We start from the raw sequence: 19,209 nt of genomic DNA, 5'->3' as shown, positions 1-19,209 counted from the left end.
CAATTTGATACTTTTCAAACTAAATAAACTACTTTCAACAGGTTTTCTCAAGTCAGCATTAAGTTTGTCCTCTTTAACATCTAGTTTAAGGTTGAAGTTGCAAATCCAATTATAATCTTGTATGTCTCTCGTAATATGTCTACTAAAAGACTAACACTATTTTTTCAAACTGTATTTTACTTAAATCATATAAGAAATAAACAAAATAATGTTGTTGAAAGTAAAACGGTTTTTAAAATAAAAAATCTGTAAATCCCAGTGTGAACCTATTACTAGGTTTAGTAATGCAATGTTTTGTTAAAAGTACCAAATATAGCCTAATTCTTTTCATATTTTTCTTCATCCCTACTTAAAACCCATTTTATTTTAAATGAATCCATGTAACATTTATTTAATGTCCGATTTTTGTTTGTTTGAACAATGAATCAATAGATTTATCTTGATTGTCATTCTGTTCACGACAACCATAGCTTTGTCTACATCTCAAATACTATTATAGAATTGGCCAAACAAATGAACTCGCAAAAAACAATGCTACTTTATCCTAGTTCCCGACTTTAAGCCCCGCCCAGGCCCGGATTGGCTAATCGGGAGGACCGGGAGAATTCCCGGTGGGCCGGTCCGTTTTTTGGCCGCGAGGGCCGGTGTCCCTAGTTCCAGAATCGGTTGCTCTCAGCAGTCACACTTTTTAAAAATAATTTATTTATTTACTTGACCACAGCCTTCTTATTCATTATTGTACCGCAGCTCTGCTCTTTTTATCTATTTTCTCATAGCCTCGTGAGCAGGATGCAGGTTAATGATGATATAACTAGATAAGTCACCATCAAACGTACAGCTGTTGTGGTACAGTGGTTAGTACGGTAGATTATGACGCGGCCAACCTGGGTTTGGTCCTTGTCTGAGTAACAATTTTTTTTTTTCATTTTTATTGTTAAGACATAATACTGTTAGGGTTGTTGAACATTTGAAGTTCTAAAAGTGCTGTTTTCTCAAAAAAAGACGTGATAGTGTAATTAGAAACTGAATTGGAAATAACCTTATTTTAATATAGTCAGTGGTGAACTGAGGTGGGCCGGTCTGAGGCTTGAAAATCCAGGTCTGAAAAAGAGTCCCACTCCGGCCCTGGCCCCGCCTAAAAGTACACGTATTTTAAACTGTGAGCTCCTGTAAGGTCAGACAGTACAGTATATGTGCGTGTATGTGTGCTGACATTGAGGCTGAGCGCAGTGACTGAGCGTCGGCTCTCCATGGTGCTGAAGTCAATCCGCAGATCCAGCGTCACATCAAGCCGATTGGAAGTCTCTCCATGTTAACGCAACAAATGAGTCGCATCCTAAATATGACACTTCAAAATACTGAACAAACGTATTTTAACACCAAATGCATACATGTCGACTCGTTTATTTTAATAACTTTATTCAATCTTTAAAAAACTGGAGTTTATCAGGGCTAATGCGTGTAGGCTACGGCTTTATGTCTACTGTTTATCATATGATAGTGGGTGGTGCATTTATATTAATAGTGTTTTGCTGCCCTCTGCTGGAAGATGGTAGAATGGCAAGTGCCATTTTACTGTTTAAAGACACAATTCACTCAGAAATTAAAATTCTGTCATCGTCCTTCACTCGTTCAAACCTTTTTCTATTTTTTTTTTCTCAACAGAAAAGAAGAAAATCAAACTGGTTTTGATCAAGTGAATGAGCAAATGATGACAGAATTGTCATTTTTGGTAAGCATCTGTTTAAGGCAAGATGCTGTACACTGTAATAATTGCTCAGTTCCACACAATTGCTTTGTGTTGGGACAACATTAATACATTAAATGTGCTGTATGTAAGTGTTTGACTCTTCTAAAGCATAAAAAACATAATATGTTTGCAGATATTTAAGAAACATGCAAAGTGAGCATTCTTGTTTATCTGTAAATCAATGCTAAAGTCAGATATTCTCCTTTTTAAAATGTGTTTTTTGTTGTTGTTGCTGAAACGCTGTCTTTGTTTTGGTAATTTTAACCCGCCCAATGCCACTTTAGCCAATTATATTTCAGCACCCCGGGTTGCCTTGCTGGAAAACCGTATATTTGATTCATTGAGTCATGAAGGCTCTCAAAGCATGCGCTCGTGACCGAAATGCAACCTCTGGTAGATGGTAGCAGACTCCATACTGAGACGCAGATCCAGAGTCCCACATGAAGTGGTTATCAATTATAAATATAAATATTAGCAGCGTAAACATTAGGTGAGCAGGTTACATTGTAACCCTGTGTCCTAACAACATGCTACATGACGAGATTTGCAGTGATTTGGCTGTTTGCACTAGACTTAACAAATATAGGCGTTCAGAAGCTCAGAATATGCACTTACCCACGAAACTGTAAGATTTATAATCCAATTATTACACATTAAACCTCTTTACCTCTTTAACGTTATTTAATGTACATGTTGAATGATTGATATTTGTTTTGTAACTTGGCTTGCACTGAGTCCCAGTTCTAAAGTTCAATTTGACACGGTTTATTTTATTTTCCAACATCTGAGGTGAGACTATCTGCTGTAGTATGGCAATAAATGTCATGTAAAATGCCATTCAAACTCACATTGTTAGTATTTAACACTGAATAAAGCACATGAGGTGTACCTGAGGTGATCATTGTTTATCATTGTGTGGATGTATGTGTGTGTGTGTGTATGTATATATGTGTGTGTGTATATGTATGTATATGTATATATATATATATATATATATATATATATATATATATATATATATATATATATATATATATATAAGAGAGAGAGAGAGAGAGAGAGAGAGAGAGAGAGAGAGAGAGAGAGAGAGAGAGAGAGAGAGAGAGAAAGAGAGAGATATCCCCCTGGATATTTTTCCCCAATTTCTGATTAACGGAGAGAAGATTTCTTCTACACATTTCTAAACATGATAGTTTTAATAGCTCATTTCTAATAACTGATTTATTTTATCTTTGTCATGATGACAGTAAATAATATTTGACTAGTTATTTTTTAAGACACTTCTATACAGCTTAAAGTAACATTTAAAAGCTTAACTAGGTTATTTAGGTTAACTAGGCAGGTTAAGGTAATTAGGCAAGTTATTGTAAAATGATGGTTTGTTCTGTAGACTATCGAAAAAATATAGCTTAAAAGGGGCTAATAATTTTGACCTTAAGATGGTTTTTAAAAATTAAAAACTGCTTTTATTTAGCTGAAATAAATAATATTATCAGACATACTGTGAACACATATTGTTAAACATCAGTTGGGATATATATATATATATATATATATATATATATATATATATATATATATATATATATATATATATATATATATATATATATATATATATAAAGAAAAAAACAAATTAAAAAGGGGGCTAATATTTCTGTCTGACTTCAACTGTGTATACACACACACACACACACACACACACACACACACACACACACACACACACACACACACACACACACACACATATACACATATAATGTTTTTACTTTGAAGACTATGAAAAGAACTTATTCTTTGCCCCAAAAGTGAAATTACTGAACCTACTCACAGAAGCCTAATATACTGTAAATGCTCATTTTAGAAGAACATTCAGACAGCATCTGCATTTCGCATTTTGCATTTCGCATCTGCATTTGTATCTGAACTCTTCATGTATTAATGTTAAAACCTAGGTTTTGTTTTTGACTCAAAGACAGAGGGATTTGTATAATAGAAATTTAAATGTGCAGTTTTTTGTGCACATTATTTTTCCTCATCGTTTATTTTAAGTTACTCCATCCTTGGGAGTAAATATATTAAATTATATTAATGTAAGAATAATACAAATATAATTGCTAATATAATTATAATGGATAAAAATGTGTATAAACAATATAAATGTTACATGTATAGCATATAATTTATTGAAAAGCTTTTCACTCATCATAGCACACGTGCTGCTGTGATGATGTGACAATAAGGGATTTGATTTGAATAAAAATCACATTTACATTACATTTTAATTATGATAATAATATTTATTTCAGTCAGTAATAGTGTATTAATACATTTATACATATATGTGTATATATGTATAAAGGATGGAACCAGGTGCGCTTAAATTGTGCGAGTTCAGTTTTAGTTGAACTATCTCATTTAAGCCATCATCATAAAATGCAATGCTTTACCGCAGGGTGGCAGTGCAGCGCAAGGGAAAGGACAGGTGAAGCCGTAGAATGAACTCTTTCAGTCGGTTTACTCCGAGGACAGAGGTGAGACTTCATTTACTATTAGTTTTTCCGCTTTAGGAATTCAACATCTACAAAGACGAGACTGCTTGAAAATATATGACTATAGAATTGTTCCGTTTAAGTTATTTTACCGGTTGTTTTGGACAATTTCTCACGTGGTCTCCAAATAAATCCTCCTTTAGACTTCTATAATAATAATAATAATAATAATAATAATAAAAACAATAATAATAATAGTTAATAATAATAATAATAATAATAACAATAATATTAATTAGCTTTGACTTTTAGCAGGACTGCTGGTGTTGTGGCCTGTACTGGGCTGCTTTTTCACACTTGTGGCCAGTGCAACATATCTGCATATTTTTGTCGACCTGTTAACCTCTGTCAGCAAGCTAGTTTTGGAAGGCCTGGTGTCCTGAAGTGTTTACTGGAGCAGATACTCTTATAAGCCCCCCTCAACCACCTTCCTCTCGGGACTCCTCAGACAGAGCAATTTATGAACATCATTTTTGTTCCTTTCTATGGCCAGACATGACAATTTTAAGCTCTACTAAATACTACGCTACACAAGTAAATACTACACGCACTACAAAAAATGCTGGTTTGATGTAAGTCAGCATTGGACCATATTTGGACTTACCCAAACTTTGTGTTAAAAGGTGTCATTTAAATGTAACAATAAAAAACAAAAAAAATTACAATTTGTCCATATTTAACCTAACATATGCTTAGAAAAACCCAGCATTTTGAGTGAGTAATTTAAATAATTAATGTAAGATATAAATGGGTTATTAAAATGAATATTATTATGATGTATTATAAGAATTTTCGTAATATACATGCTTAAGTGTTATTTAATTGTATAATTTTATAATGTGTGTGTGTGTGTGTGTGTATATATATATATATATATATATATATATATATATATATATATATATATATATATATATATATATATATATATATATATATATATATATATGTGTGTGTGTGTGTGTGTGTGTGTGTATATATATATATATATATATATATATATATATATATATATATATATATATATATATATATATATATAAAACCTAATTTATTTTATTAATAAAACATACAATTTGTTTGTTAAATTAATACAAACATTGTTTTGCTAATGTGACAATAAATAAATAATAAAAAAATAATTTAGATGTTATTTTAAATATTGATTTTATTATTGTATATTGTCATCATCATATTTTAAGTTTATATTATTATCCAAAATATGATATTAGCCCATAACATTATATAAAGGCTAGCATGTTATACATTATGCATAATATATGACATTAGTTCTACAAATTATGAAAACATAATAACAATAATAACACATTTAAAAAAGGTATATATGTAAAATGCAATTTAAACACTTACTAAGCAATGTTTTACTGTTAATAATAAGTATATATCTAGAGAATATTAAAATGATGTGCTGAGGAGCTGTTGAGCTGAAAAGTTGTGCAGAGAGTGTGGATAAGTTCAATATATACAGGATAGTCTGAGGAGTGCAGTGGGCGTGCCACGAGTGAGTGTGTATACGTGAGTTTGTGTATGTGAGAGAGTGAGTGTGTGTGTGTGTGTGTGTGTGTGTGTGTGTGTGTGTGTGTGTGTGTGTGTGTGTGTCTGCAGCCTCGCGCTCTCGAGTCTACAGCGCACTTCACTTCAGACACGCAACACGCCGATCTCGCGCTGTCCGCGCTCGTCAAACAAACACAAACCAAAAAGTCCGGCTTCACTGTGAGACACGGCTCCACTTTACTCTTTGGAGGATAGTAACACCATGGATGCCTTGAGAGCAGTCGCCTTTTACGCGCTCTTCGTTTTCCTCTGGAGTTTACCGTGTTGCCAGTCAGCTGCGCTAATATCGCAGAAAAGGAGCAAGGGTGCCAGGAGCGCGTTTGATGGACAAAGGTCACATAAATTTCTTAAAGAGATTTTAGCATCATCACCGGGCGCGAGTCGTCGGGATGATTTTAAGGACCCGGTTGTGCCTCATGACTACATGATCTCCATATACAGGACTTACTCCGCCGCTGAGAAACTGGGGCTCAATGCGAGCTTTTTCCGCTCTTCAAAGTCTGCAAACACCATAACGAGTTTCGTGGACAAGGGAAAAGGTTTGTATTGCTTTATTCTGTTTTATGCATTATTTGAAGCATGCACTGTTGCACTTAAAAGTTATTCTTCTTTTTTATTTAAAGAAGTTATTCTTAAATTATATAATTATTTTAATATGGTGTTCACGCCTTAAACTCAAACTTTAAAGACTTGTGAAGCAAGTACTTAAAATCTCTTTGCTCTAATTAAAACAAAACACGACCGACAAAGATCATTGTTAGAGGACACCTAATTATATTTCTTATGAAATTAAATTACCCTTTTTTCCTTAGTGGTTTATTTACGTGCTAAAGATTTGGTAAGCTCTCGTCCTGCTTGGGCCACAATTTAATGGTCTGCACGACCTCATATTTTGGCTAGTATAAAGTTATATTAGTTTTACACTGACCCTAAGGTAACATGCCAATAAAACACTAATTGGTGCGTTTTCTAAATGAAGGCAATAAATCATTGCTTTAACATCCTCGCGTGCAAGCAGCCCGAGCTGTTCCCACAAACCTCATGCGAGGATAAACTTTGAGGAAAAAACTAGTTGCATATGCGCGTAATATATTAGTACCTAAATGATCTTTTTTGGCATTGAAAAGTGCAGTATGAAACAAGGTTTTCCTTTTTTTTACTCTATTTACTTTTATTTTAAAAAGTTTTAAAATGCAATTCTTTAGCAATGCTGCGCGCTTAAGTCACAATTAAGTTGGATTTACTTACAACAAAATATGTGTTAAACTTGTAAAAGGCAAACATGCAATAAAAAAGAAAGAAACATTGCCCTTTCCTTTTGCAGAAAAACGGGTTCGCAGAGAGAAGAGAAGCGCACTCTGATTTGATGAAAAAGCTTCACTTTGCTCACTGATTTTGATTTGATGTGTCATTGGCTATGACCCTTCACTGGACCCTCTGAGGGTTGCTTTGCATCAAACCGCTGATTGGAGTATTTGAACTGGGTGATCTAATTGAGTGTCCATGTCATAACATATCAAACACTGTCTATTCTCCCGTAATGAACTAGTTCAGCTAGTGGCACATAACCGAAAGAGAAGAGCAAAAAAACGGAGAGGACCTTATATGTCTGTTTAGGTTTGGAGAGGCGATGCGTTATGGATATTTTCTGTTTTTACATTGTGGATATTTTGGTGCATTATCCGTTGTTACCGATGAAAAAGTTTTTAAAAGCACTCTAAAGTGCTGCATAGGAATAGGTGGGTAACATTTGCAGTCCACACTTAATGAAAAACCGTTCGAGTTGCCTGGCTGCGCTACAGTGTGTTGGCTATATATGCGCAATGCGCGTCATTCGCTGCTGAATGTCATCAAGAATCATTTCCACTCAAGCGCCGTTCAATTATGATAAGGCAGTAATCTTTTTGTGTAACAGGAAGGAATTTCCTCCAAAACAGATAAGACATTTCCCCAAATTTTAGATCGTTATGGTTGCAAGATCAGACAAGAACAAACGGAATGTATGAAAATTACTTTTGGCACTTGTAAGTAACTCATTAAAACGCAGATGGTGCCCCGGTAGACACCATAAGAAGTCTCTCTCTCTTTCTCTCTCCCATTTTTCCCCCTTTCCGTCATTCTGTCGTCGTGCAGAATCGAATTATTAAACAAGAATGTTCGCTGATTAAAAGTAAGCGACAGCGTGGACGTAGTTATTTCAGAATTTTTAATGGTGGCCTGGGCTATCTGTTTAGGCCGTCGCGTAAACTCTTCCAACTCTTGCTGCATGCAATTGTGTTTTATGTGTGCAATAATCACTTTTGAACGGGGATGTTGTTTTTGGCAGAAGGGATGAAATATAAGAGGAGCGCATTTTAATGTGGTGGGAGGGAATTCAGAACTGTTAATTATTTGGTGACCTTGTATTCGATGTGTTTGAGGTCTTATAAAAACGCAAATACGTGCAGAGGAACGAAAACAGACGCTTAATTAGACTATTGTATCTATTTGACTGATTTATTAACATATCGATTAGGTCAAACGTAATGTTATTTAATGTTCGGGTTATTTCTTCTAAATTTTAATTCAAATACAGAGGTATGGATTTTAGTTTTATTGATCAACATTAAAAATAAATCAGTTCTCGGCAGGCCAAATTAAAATGTGTCTGCATGTGTTTATATGTCATTTTGTTCAGGATAAAGGAAACCTGGAGCGATAATATAGTCTAACAATTTAAGAAAATTCTTACATACACAAGCCCACATGAATTCGCATAAATGCTTCTCATTTGGTCCGTCAGACAGATAAAAGGCGATGATAAAGTGCGACTAGGCCTCTGGATTCCTGAAGGGGAAAGAATGCATTAATTGTGCATTGTTCAACACGTACAGTATGTCGCTTTGTGTCTGGCGCACTCTTTCCCCCACCACTATTTCTTTCACTCACTATGGCTACCAGATCTCTCTTATTTGTGTTATCACCTGTGTGTAATAATGACAAATTATTTTGCAAAGTGTTCAAATGTTAGACATGAACGAATGATCATAAAAAGAAAGTATTTCCAAAAGGGGTTCAAACGCGAGATCATTTTGAGTTCAAAATATAAGTTGTAGATTTTAAAGGTTACAAATGTTTTCACGATGATTCCATAAGAACTTTTTTTATTCCTAAAACTTTTCAATGAACTGTAACTAAAATATTTATTTTTGTTGTTAGTGTGAACAATATTTTCTTAATGTAAACTCCTAAAGGAACTTTTTGTTGCAATGGAAAATCTCCATGGACATTAACTGTATCCCATCTATTCCAACAAAGAGCTTTATTTTTAAAGAGTTTGTACTGATACTTTACAGAACCCAGAAACCATGTTGATCTGAATATAATGTACAATTTTTGTTAATCCCAAAGAAACACTTGTAGTCAAAAAATGTTTCATTTTAAAAAAAGGAAAGTTTTTCGCACATGTGTTCAAAAGTTGTAACTCATCAACTTTTTACTCATCATTTTAACTCATCAAAGTTTTACTCATCAAGCAAAATTAAATAAAAATGGCAAAACAATTTGGTAGGCTGCTGCGGTTAATCTTTTTAACTAAACTTGTTTTATTTGGCTGGGTGCTCTTTTCTTTTTTCCAATGAAAAACAATGCCTAGTTTGTGATTAAAATATTTAACCATCCAACGTTTTATTTTTATGCCAATCTTATTTGTAATATGAACAAAAATTATTAAATGTGAGTTTACAGCAACCAAACATCATTTTAGAAAAAAAAAGTTTTTGGATATTCTGAACCACTGCGTCTTTATAATCTTCGTTTCTCCTTTTTAATTTCAGCCAGCTTCTCTTGTTCCATCTTGTGTGTATATTATCCCTTTATTAAACTAAAGGAAAGCCGAAAATAAGGTTTTAGGTTTTACCTGGCCTCTTTATGAGAATGTGAGTCACTTTAAGTGAATCTGACTGCAATTATTTCTCTTTATCTTGCAGACGATCTCACGCTCTCTCCTTTGCGAAGACAAACGTATCTGTTTGATGTTTCAACTCTCTCAGACAAAGAGGAGCTGGTCGGTGCTGAATTAAGGATATTTCGCAAATCGCCCGGGGATGTCCAACCGTCCCCATCAGGCGTCTACAACCTTCATTTACTCTCATGTCGATCAGAGAGGCCACTGGCCTCCAGGTCCATTGATCTTCAGGATTCCCGAAAAGCAGAATGGGAGGTTCTGGACGTTTGGGGGATTTTTAAACACAGGCACCAAGAGAATCAGCTTTGTCTCCAGCTTAAGGTTACATATGGCAAATCTGACACTGAGATCGACCTAAAGCAACTTGGTTTCCACCGCCACAGCCGGACGCAGCAAGAAAGAGCCATATTGGTGGTCTACACGCGGTCCAAGAAGAGAGAGAACTTGTTTAATGAGATGAAAGAGAAAATTAAGTCTCGCGGAGATGATGATGAGGAGGAGAGCGCGCTGCAGTTTAAAGCGCGGCGCAGACGGAGAACTGCGCTTAATAATCGGCACGGGAAAAGGCATGGCAAAAAGTCCAAATCGAGATGCAGCAAAAAGGCTCTGCACGTCAACTTCAAAGAACTTGGATGGGACGACTGGATCATCGCTCCCCTGGATTACGAAGCCTATCACTGCGAGGGCGTGTGCGACTTCCCGTTGAGGTCGCACCTAGAGCCGACCAACCACGCCATCATTCAGACGCTCATGAACTCCATGGACCCCAACAGCACTCCACCGAGCTGTTGCGTCCCCACAAAACTCAGCCCCATCAGTATACTGTACATAGACTCTGGGAACAACGTCGTGTACAAACAGTACGAGGACATGGTGGTAGAACAGTGTGGCTGCAGGTAGCGAATCACACACACAGCAGAGTATGGCACCAAGCTAACACTTGAACGATGCGTAAAGACGCGCTTGAGCCGCTCAAACTGCGCATTCTCACCTATGCAAAAGGGATTCTTCTTCATCAGAGACATTTTGGACGATATTAGTGATCTCCAACGGCTGCTGTTCACGGTTGTGCCAAGAGCGCGTGTATAGTTTCTCAACAAAAAATCTTGTTTTAGGAGGTTCGTCGTCATTTTTTAAACACGCATGCTGGGTTTCCTTTTTTGTAATTACGTGTCCAAAAACCCTAAATTTTCAAGTTGTCGGCAGGTAGAAGAAACGACAGATTTAGTGCGTACCGTCTGGACAGGATTCACTAAGGATTGTGTTACACCATTATCCGCGTGGACTCAGAAGAATGTGTAGACGAGCACCTGTTGAAACTCATCTGTTAGTTGTATGGATAATATTGAATGAGTAAAACGAAGTGCCCTGGACACGGTTTTTACGACCAACGGTGTGTAAAGAGGCATATTCTGCTTTCGGGGGCAAAGTTGAATGTACCAAACTCTAAATATGGCGATTCTGCTTCATCCCTACAGAGAGAAAGAGAGCGAGCTTGACTGATGCTTTTGAAGAGCACCGCACAAATTACTTTTGAAGTGCCTGGACATTTGATAAAAACCCACAAAATGTCGTTTTGTACTTTCTGAGATGACATAAAAAATGGATTTCCATCAACGTTTGCATCTTTACAAAATGCACTTCCGCAACTGTCCAAGTACTCTGGAAGGAGCGTTTTTTTCCCGACCTAACGACTGACAAGGAAAAAAAAAGACTCGCAAGCGAGATTATATTTAAATGCACATTAGCTTTGAATGCACTGTTGTTCATTATTTGAGCTGTAAATATTTGTAAAGTAAAACCTAAAAGTGCAACGTATGAAGAAATGCAAAACCACATTTCTTTGTTAATGTACATTTATAAATGCACTCAAATCGCTATAATTTCTATTCTATAATTATTTTATTATTTGTGATGTACAGAGTTTCATGATAATCGTGTATTTCTTACGCTGATAAAACAAAATTAATTTAAAATGTATTCATCATTGCTGAGGGTGGAAATACCATTATCGATGTCTACCTCATAATTGCATAGAATCTACGTACTGAGGTGCATTCAGCTAGAGTTTAAGGTTTTCCCAAATATATAAATTTATATATAAATATATATATATATATACAGTATATCAATGGATAACAATCCACACTATTACTGTACTAATAAAAGCAATAAATGCACTTTGTGTGGTGCCAGTGACTCCTCAGATCCATTCAAATTTTCTGACATAAACAATATGAACACATGGCCTACATTTCACATCCTCATGCACTATTTATGTACAGTGCTCTGTATATATATAAGTAAACCCTTACAAATCTGATTAGGTGAATATTTTTAATAAGAAGCTATACAGTATTATATTTGTGCATATATTTAGAGTACTGAAGCAAATCTGAAGCTTATCTAACTAAATAACTTACGATAACGGTACAGGCAAATTTATGTTATAGAAAAATATTAAATACAAATTTAAAAAAGAATAAATATCAAGAGAAGCAATACAATTTAGTTAAAATTGTGTAAGTTATACATATATATTTGCAATATTTTGCTTATTATATTATCTTTCAATTTCTAAAAATGTTTGGTGACTTAAATATTGTTTTAATTAATATATCCGTTAAATAAATCAGTTTTGTTGAAATGCACCAAAATGCATTGCCTAAATTCACTGAGAAATGGATAAAAATATTCGTTTTCAAAATGAGGTGTACTCAATTATGCTGAGCACTGTATATCACTGAAGTCAATGCAGGTCACAGGGAAAAAAACCTAATGTAATCTGTAAAATTCATCACATTGATCTTTTTTACAGATGTACAGTTAAAATACAAGATATAATAATAAAATGGATAGATAATAATATTAAAAAAGGAGGGAATATATGAAGAGTTCAGATGCATAAACCTTAGTGCCATCTGGAATTTTCTTCTACAATGAGCATTTTCTTTCAGCCTCTTATGTTCAAGTTATTTCATGTTAAAAGTGATGAAAATAACCCATTCTTTGCCATGAAAGTAACATTACTGAATCAAGACACAAGAGCCTGAGAAAAATGCTCATTTTAGAAGAAAATTTCAAATGGTACTTAAAGGTTTTTGCATCTGAACTCTTCATATGCATTTAAAGAGTGTACATTTAACAAAATACACTGAACACATTACAAGCGATGTGCTGCAATCTCCCAAATGCTTTAACAGAGAAATAAATTTTAGGGTTAAATAACAGGAGACGGTGACCTTATGGTAGCCATTATAGCAGCTGTTGACAACTATGAAATCCATGGGTATGTGGTAAGAATATATGGTGTATATTTTTGAATGGTCATACAAACTACAGGTTGATTTTCTTCATTTTGAATGAAATATCATTGAGTTCTTTTAGCGATTAAACCATTTTATAGGAAAAAACATGTTGAATAATTGTTTTGGGCCTGTGCAGATGACTTTGAGCTTTTCCCCTCATTTAGTTTCATTGCAATGAGTTAAAATGTTAGTTTCAGTCCAGCGTGAAGTCTAACAGTTCCATTGTTGTTTTCACTCAGCAGCTTCTTTTCATGTGTCCATCTTTTGTTTCCATTACTGACAGATCCTCTTCTGAGATAATCCAGCTCTTCACCTGATCTGTTTCACATTTTTATTAGCTCTCCGACGGTTTCAAATCCCCATGCTGTTTCTGTGGCTCATTTTCACAGTGCATTATTAGCAGAGTTTTTATCCTCGCATGCGTTTCTGCTCCAATAATCAGCTCGGTGTAATGGTGCTAATATGTCGTAGAGTAATGCCTTGCGCAGTCACCTCTCAGCGTTTAAATGGTGTTGAAACATGTGGACCACAGAGATTTAAGGAAATACATCTCCAGCGGGGCTCTGAGTGTTCGAGCAACAAGCGGTTTTTCAATGAATTGGCCCTCTGCGGGTCAAGTTTTTTTTTTAACACTGTAATGTTTCCCAATCTTCAGATGAAAAGGTTGAAGGCAGGGATTGCTTCCATATAGGCATTGGCCTTGGCCTGGAAGCAATTAGGAAATTGCTTTGAAATGCTATATGTTGTCCAGACTCTGTTACAGTATCATGTCACTCTACACATGTTTGTTCAAGGAGGGGGAAAAGGATGCTAATGTGCTCTTTAGCTGTCTCTACGAATGACGCTTACAATGATAATGTCTTTTAGAATGAGGATGAGACAGCATGTGCTGTGTCAGGTGGGATCTCATCACTCATTACAGGGCCTTTTAGAGCTGTCTAAACAGATGGATACACAAAAAAAATAACATATTGCGAAGCCTGCATATCCCTTTTATCAAATAACATGTCTCAATTTGATTTCTTTAGATAATTCAGTATTTATTATTTATTAATTTATTATTATAAGGTTTGCTGTTTATTTTTTTATCACCCATTAAAAGTCTTAACCATTTGTTGCTAATGAATATGTGGCTAGTATACATATTCATAACAAGACAAAACAACATTTAAAATATGGGGAAAAACTCAACATTTGGCTTACAAAAATAAATAATTCTAAATGTATCACAGTGGTTGGGTTTGTCTATTTACTAAAATATGGGTTGAAACAACCCAGCCTTTAAAGAATATGTAAAGCCCATATTTATATACTCTTAGAAACAAAGGATCTAAAGCTGTCACAGAGGAAATAGTTTTTCAAAAGGTCTTATTTGTACCTGAACGGCCCATATATGTACCCTAAAGTTATGTATTACCTAAAGTGTATATTAGTTGCTACAATGTAAAAAGTGTAGGGGAGAGTTGCAACATTTTCTGCATTTCCTTTAGTTTCTTAGAGACAGTTTGATGTGGAAAACCAAAGTTTAAATATAATAAATCCACATCTATTGGACACCCACCACATTGCTTTGTGTACATATGATAATATACGCAGATTTAAACTTCTACAGACAAAGTCAAACGTTGCAACTGACCCCGAGCAGGGCGATTGTTGCAACAACCCACAGGCACAGTTGCACATTAATTTAAAATGTAATAATAAAAAATTTTAAAACATCAGGTTGGATTTTATTTAATTTATTTTTTTTGGTAAACGGAGTAAATGTAAATTGGTTAAATTGGTAAACGTGTTAAATTGGCGATATAAATACAGACTATTAAATGAACAAGCAACAACCAATTATCAGGCCTAAACAAATTGAACAAAAATATGTTTTTACTGAAAAAAAAATAGATTGAAACTTTACTAAACTACTTCGTTAAACTTTGAAATGAATTAATCAAATAATTATTTTTTTCTAAATTAAATTACATTGAAATTGTGATTTAATATTAAAATTGTGCATTGGTAATATGGCAAGCTCATAAATAATGTTGTGATTGGTGAAAGTTGCAGCGGCATGTCTCAACTCTGTCAACCCTGATTAAACTGTCTATCCAAGGAGATACAATAGCTTTAATGCTTGATAGCTATATTTAAAGCTAAAAAGAGTGACTTAAATTATATGAATCAATAGATTGAAGGAGGGTCTAACTGAGAATATGTAGTATGAATATCATCACTCTAGCTCATTCCTGAATGGAGGAATAAGTCTTGATGCAACAGTTCTCTCTCTCCCCTACCCTTTGAAAAGGTAACAGCTTTTGTATCTTTATTTCTGAGTGTAGTACTGAGTTAACTCTTTAAATGCAGCAGGCCATATCTACATATACAGTACATGTTGTTTTAAAATATTATTCTATTTAAATCAAATTATATAATCATGTTACCTTCATTTAAGGTTTCTACTCCCTAAAAGGCTTTTTAGAGTGCACCCTTTGAGACCTGGATTATCTCGTTCTGGAAATGCTGCTTTTAACCCAGAGTAAACAAAGATTTCATATAATTTAGAAGCGGGTAGCAGCTCCTTTTTTCCCCCAAGTTCTCTAGCATTGATTTAGGCCTGTGAAGTGTCCAGTGTGTTCTGTGTAAGGACACAGAATACAAGCGATTCAGCACACAATCTTGACTGGATGCTTAACAGCCAGCAGCCAATGTTATGCATCATATTCACGTGATAACAGGAAACACTGCGAGTTAAGCACCACAAAGTCATGTAATTTCAGCTTCTGGGGCACTGAGACAGTTGTAATCATTATTACCCACCTATAAATTATTAAAATGATATGGTTTCACCGCTATTAACTGCTAATCTATATTTTTAGTGTGAAACATAAGGAAGGGTAAGTTTTTTTCTGTCATGAAGATAACGTCAAATTTGGTATTTTAAGCTACCACTATCACAAGGATATCTGTTGGCAAAGCTTGTTTGAGTTTATTTCTTCCATACAGTAGCCTATTAAAGTAATATTTAACCCATCCTTAATATTCCTGTGTAGGGCTGCACGATATTGGAAAAATCTGACATTTCGATATTTAGTTTTTCTGGATATATATTGCCTGAATGAATATACATGTAGTTTAACCACATGGGTTAATAGCTCTATTTGCAAAGAAATCATTAATTAGGATTGATTGAGGTGATTTTCTAAAAGTGTGAATCATGTATTAAAAAATAATAAATAAATTACAATGAAAAATAAATACAATAGAGCAACAAAAAAATAAAATAAACAGTTTTCCGAACAGTCAAGAAGTATTCAGGTGCAGAAATTGTAATGTAATATAAAATAACACTATAGTCTTCATTCTATTCGTTCAGTAAAATAATTCCACAGTAAAGTCTCAAATGTACTTTTTTTTGTTCCTGAATGCCTTAAACTTTCTTGAAAAGCCTTTAAAACACATGCATATGATAAACTTTCACTGTTATCATGGTTATACTTTTTGATGACTCCACAAATGTTACATATTCTTAACTGTTGTGCTCAACTATAATCACAATGTAACATGCAGATCCTGCGATGCGACTATTGCGGACACACGTATTGCGATATCGATGCTGAAGCTATATATTGTGCAGCCCTATTGCAGTGTAAATATTTGTCTGTTTTTTATGTATGGTCTATTAAAGGTAATCTGTTGATTTTAAAATGTTTCCTTTTGGCATTCGATGGTTGAAATGTGAAGAGAACGTGTTTTGTGTTTAGTTTTTAAAAACACTTAAGGCCTACTGAATTTTTACAGTTTAATTAAATTTACCCCTGTAATTTGCTTAAAGTAGGCTATCATAGGAAAATATGGGCCGTAGTTTAAGTATTTGATTGAAAATATAGAAAAATGAAAACATGAGGGAACAAGAAATAATATAATCCAAAAAGAACATTCAGGAAAAACTTGCTAGTAGTCTGCAACATATAAACGATAATTATTTATATTATTTATAAAATGTCCCATTAGTTGTGTTTTTTTACGTCTACCCCCACCTCAACCCTAAACCAACCGTCATAGTATTGTAAAAACAGATCTGGACCTGGAGTCTTCTCTATTAGTATAGCTGATTAACCACGAGAATTATTTATAATAAATATTTGAGAGTTCACACTTGGCTAATGATTGATAATAAAGCTTGTTTTGCATGGCGGTCCAGGAGAGAGCCCTGAGCTTATGAGATCCTCAAGCTTCCTTCCACTGCAGGGTGAGAATGGAGTTTGAACGAATGACAGATATAAGATGGCTAAGGAGAGATGTAAGCTTGCTAAGAGCTTGGCTATGGTATCATATGGGTATGTTCAATTTACTTAGGTTGCAAGTTTTTGGACTCTGGGAGCAAACCGGAGAACCCGGGGTAAACTCCGCACAGAAATGTCAACTGGTTCAGTAGGAACTTTAACCAGAGACATTCTTGCTGTGGGATAACAGTGCTAATCACTGGGCCGCCGTGCCACCCATCTGGAAAGGAGGGGGAGTAGGGGTAGAGTGGGTAGAGGGGGGATTCTTCAACATGAGATTAGGGAACAACATGAGAAAACTGATTATTTATAGTAAGTTAGGAATCATCTGATTTGTGAATCAATCGTGAGCTGATGAGGGACCAGCTGTGATCAATCATGAGCATGTGATTCTCTCGAAATTAGTTTATAAATAAACTTCACTTCAATTTCCCATTAATTGTATTTTAACATCTACCCTAACCCTAATCCCAACCCTCACAGTAAAGTTAAAACAGATCTTGATCTGGAGTCTTCTCTATTAGTATAGCTGATTAACCATGTGGATGGATGATAACCGCCTACTTTCTGCAGCCTACCAGTAGGTGCAGAAAGCCCATTCTGGCCCATATCTATCAGCTGAAAACTATGACAATGCCCATTCAATCGAGTGATAACATTCGAATCGGGTGCCACGAGAATGGTCAATGGAAATCCAATAACACTTCATGTGCTGTGCTAGTCCAATCAATGAGACTGACACTATACAAATATGTAAATATGTAAATAAGCAGCTTCTTCATCCCACTTCATGTTTCGACACATGATTTTGACAAGCCCATGGAAATATACAGGCTAGTGATGAAATACCATGTCCAAAGAAAACAATATGTGATAAACTAAGATGTGGTTATATCCCTTGAATCACATCCTTGAGGTTTTCAGCCACTTTTAAGCGTGAAACTGGTCAGCAATGGTTTCTGAATTCTTAGAACATCCGTGACCTTTTAAAGGGTGCAAAAGGAGACCGATCGCAGACCCGAGACTGTCTCTTATTTGATTATGATTTATGAAATAATGGCCGGGTTCATTGAAAGAGTAGATGGAGATCGGAATGCAGGAGATACAGAGGCTGTTTAGCAAAAGAGGAATGCAGAGTTTACCATTCCGGGTTCCTCAGTGCATTCCTGGACTCAGCGCTGCATTAAGTAAATGACTCTTCCTGGTCATTGGAGAGCTATCCTCTACTGTCGGGAATGCCTCTTGAGACATCACTGTTTATTTGAATGTTATGTCTAATGTGTGCGAATGTGTGTTTTTGTCTTTCATAAAATCGTACTGTGAAATGCCTGGCAGTGGGACAGATACCTTTCAGTGGAGATTTGGGGAATGTTCTTCATAAATAGCCTTGACACATCACATCTGTGCACGGTGCTATCAGACTGGATTTCAACTGCGGAGGGCTCTGGTAATGCTTCATCTCCAAGATATACAGTCTCGATTCTGGAACGCTCTCATCATTTTATAAATCAGTTGCTGATAATGGACGCATCAAACAGACTAAGACTGCATAAATCAAAAAATGGGACAAATGCATTTTTAATAGAATGTTAAAAGGGATGTTCTGGGTTAAACGGTGCCATTTGTGGGTTACTATATTTAAATGATTTCACCATTTTCTTGCAAGCAAAATCTTACTATTTTGAGTATGTAGATATGATTTAGTGTTAAATATGCTTAATATTTCTATATTGTTTTACCAGCTTTATCCATATCTGTCAACATTGGGATGTAAAAGTAAGAGATGCCCAACATAATAAGG

The 19,209-nt window shown here is 35.1% G+C and overlaps 1 protein-coding gene and 1 long non-coding RNA gene across 16 annotated transcripts in view; both read left to right on the top strand.

Moving 5' to 3' along the window:
• Positions 1 to 19,209, top strand: part of LOC147833446 (uncharacterized) — a 165,252-nt gene that overhangs the window by 33,076 nt on the left and 112,967 nt on the right. For 3 of the 14 annotated variants that reach the window (XR_015511957.1, XR_015511954.1, XR_015945057.1), the window contains 2 exons: positions 4,209 to 4,287; positions 18,744 to 18,855. The exons of 8 other annotated variants lie outside the window; for them this stretch is intronic. This is a non-coding gene — a long non-coding RNA (uncharacterized LOC147833446). Of the gene's footprint in view, positions 1 to 4,157; positions 4,288 to 18,743; positions 18,856 to 19,209 lie in introns of all 14 variants that reach the window. 3 more of the 14 variants (XR_015511953.2, XR_015511956.2, XR_015511968.1) reach the window with 2 other exon arrangements.
• Positions 5,957 to 12,021, top strand: gdf6a (growth differentiation factor 6a). Of its 2 annotated transcripts, XM_087286101.1 has the most exons (3): positions 5,957 to 6,213; positions 6,322 to 6,419; positions 9,849 to 12,021. In XM_087286101.1, the coding sequence occupies exons 1-3, from the start codon at positions 6,083 to 6,085 to the stop codon at positions 10,724 to 10,726; spliced, it is 1,107 nt and encodes a 368-aa protein (XP_087142227.1). In that variant the 5' UTR covers positions 5,957 to 6,082; the 3' UTR covers positions 10,727 to 12,021.

Source organism: Danio rerio, chromosome 16 (genome assembly GCF_052040795.2).
Source record: "Danio rerio strain M-AB ecotype USA chromosome 16, GRCz13ab, whole genome shotgun sequence".
In the NCBI taxonomy this organism is placed as follows: Eukaryota; Metazoa; Chordata; class Actinopteri; order Cypriniformes; family Danionidae; genus Danio; species Danio rerio.
The sequence above is the reverse complement of the archived record's forward strand: the minus strand, read 5'-3'. Positions and strand labels throughout refer to the sequence as shown.

What these genes read in the sequence shown, in the direction of transcription:
- gdf6a (XM_087286101.1), top strand. Translation starts at nt 6,083, where the DNA reads ATGGATGCCTTGAGAGCAGTCGCCTTTTACGCGCTCTTCGTTTTCCTC. An exon ending in AGCGCGTTTGATGGACAAAG is followed by an intron (nt 6,214 to 6,321) that starts GTCACATAAATT and finishes CTCCATATACAG; the next exon opens with GACTTACTCCGCCGCTGAGA. An exon ending in TTTCGTGGACAAGGGAAAAG is followed by an intron (nt 6,420 to 9,848) that starts GTTTGTATTGCT and finishes TTTATCTTGCAG; the next exon opens with ACGATCTCACGCTCTCTCCT.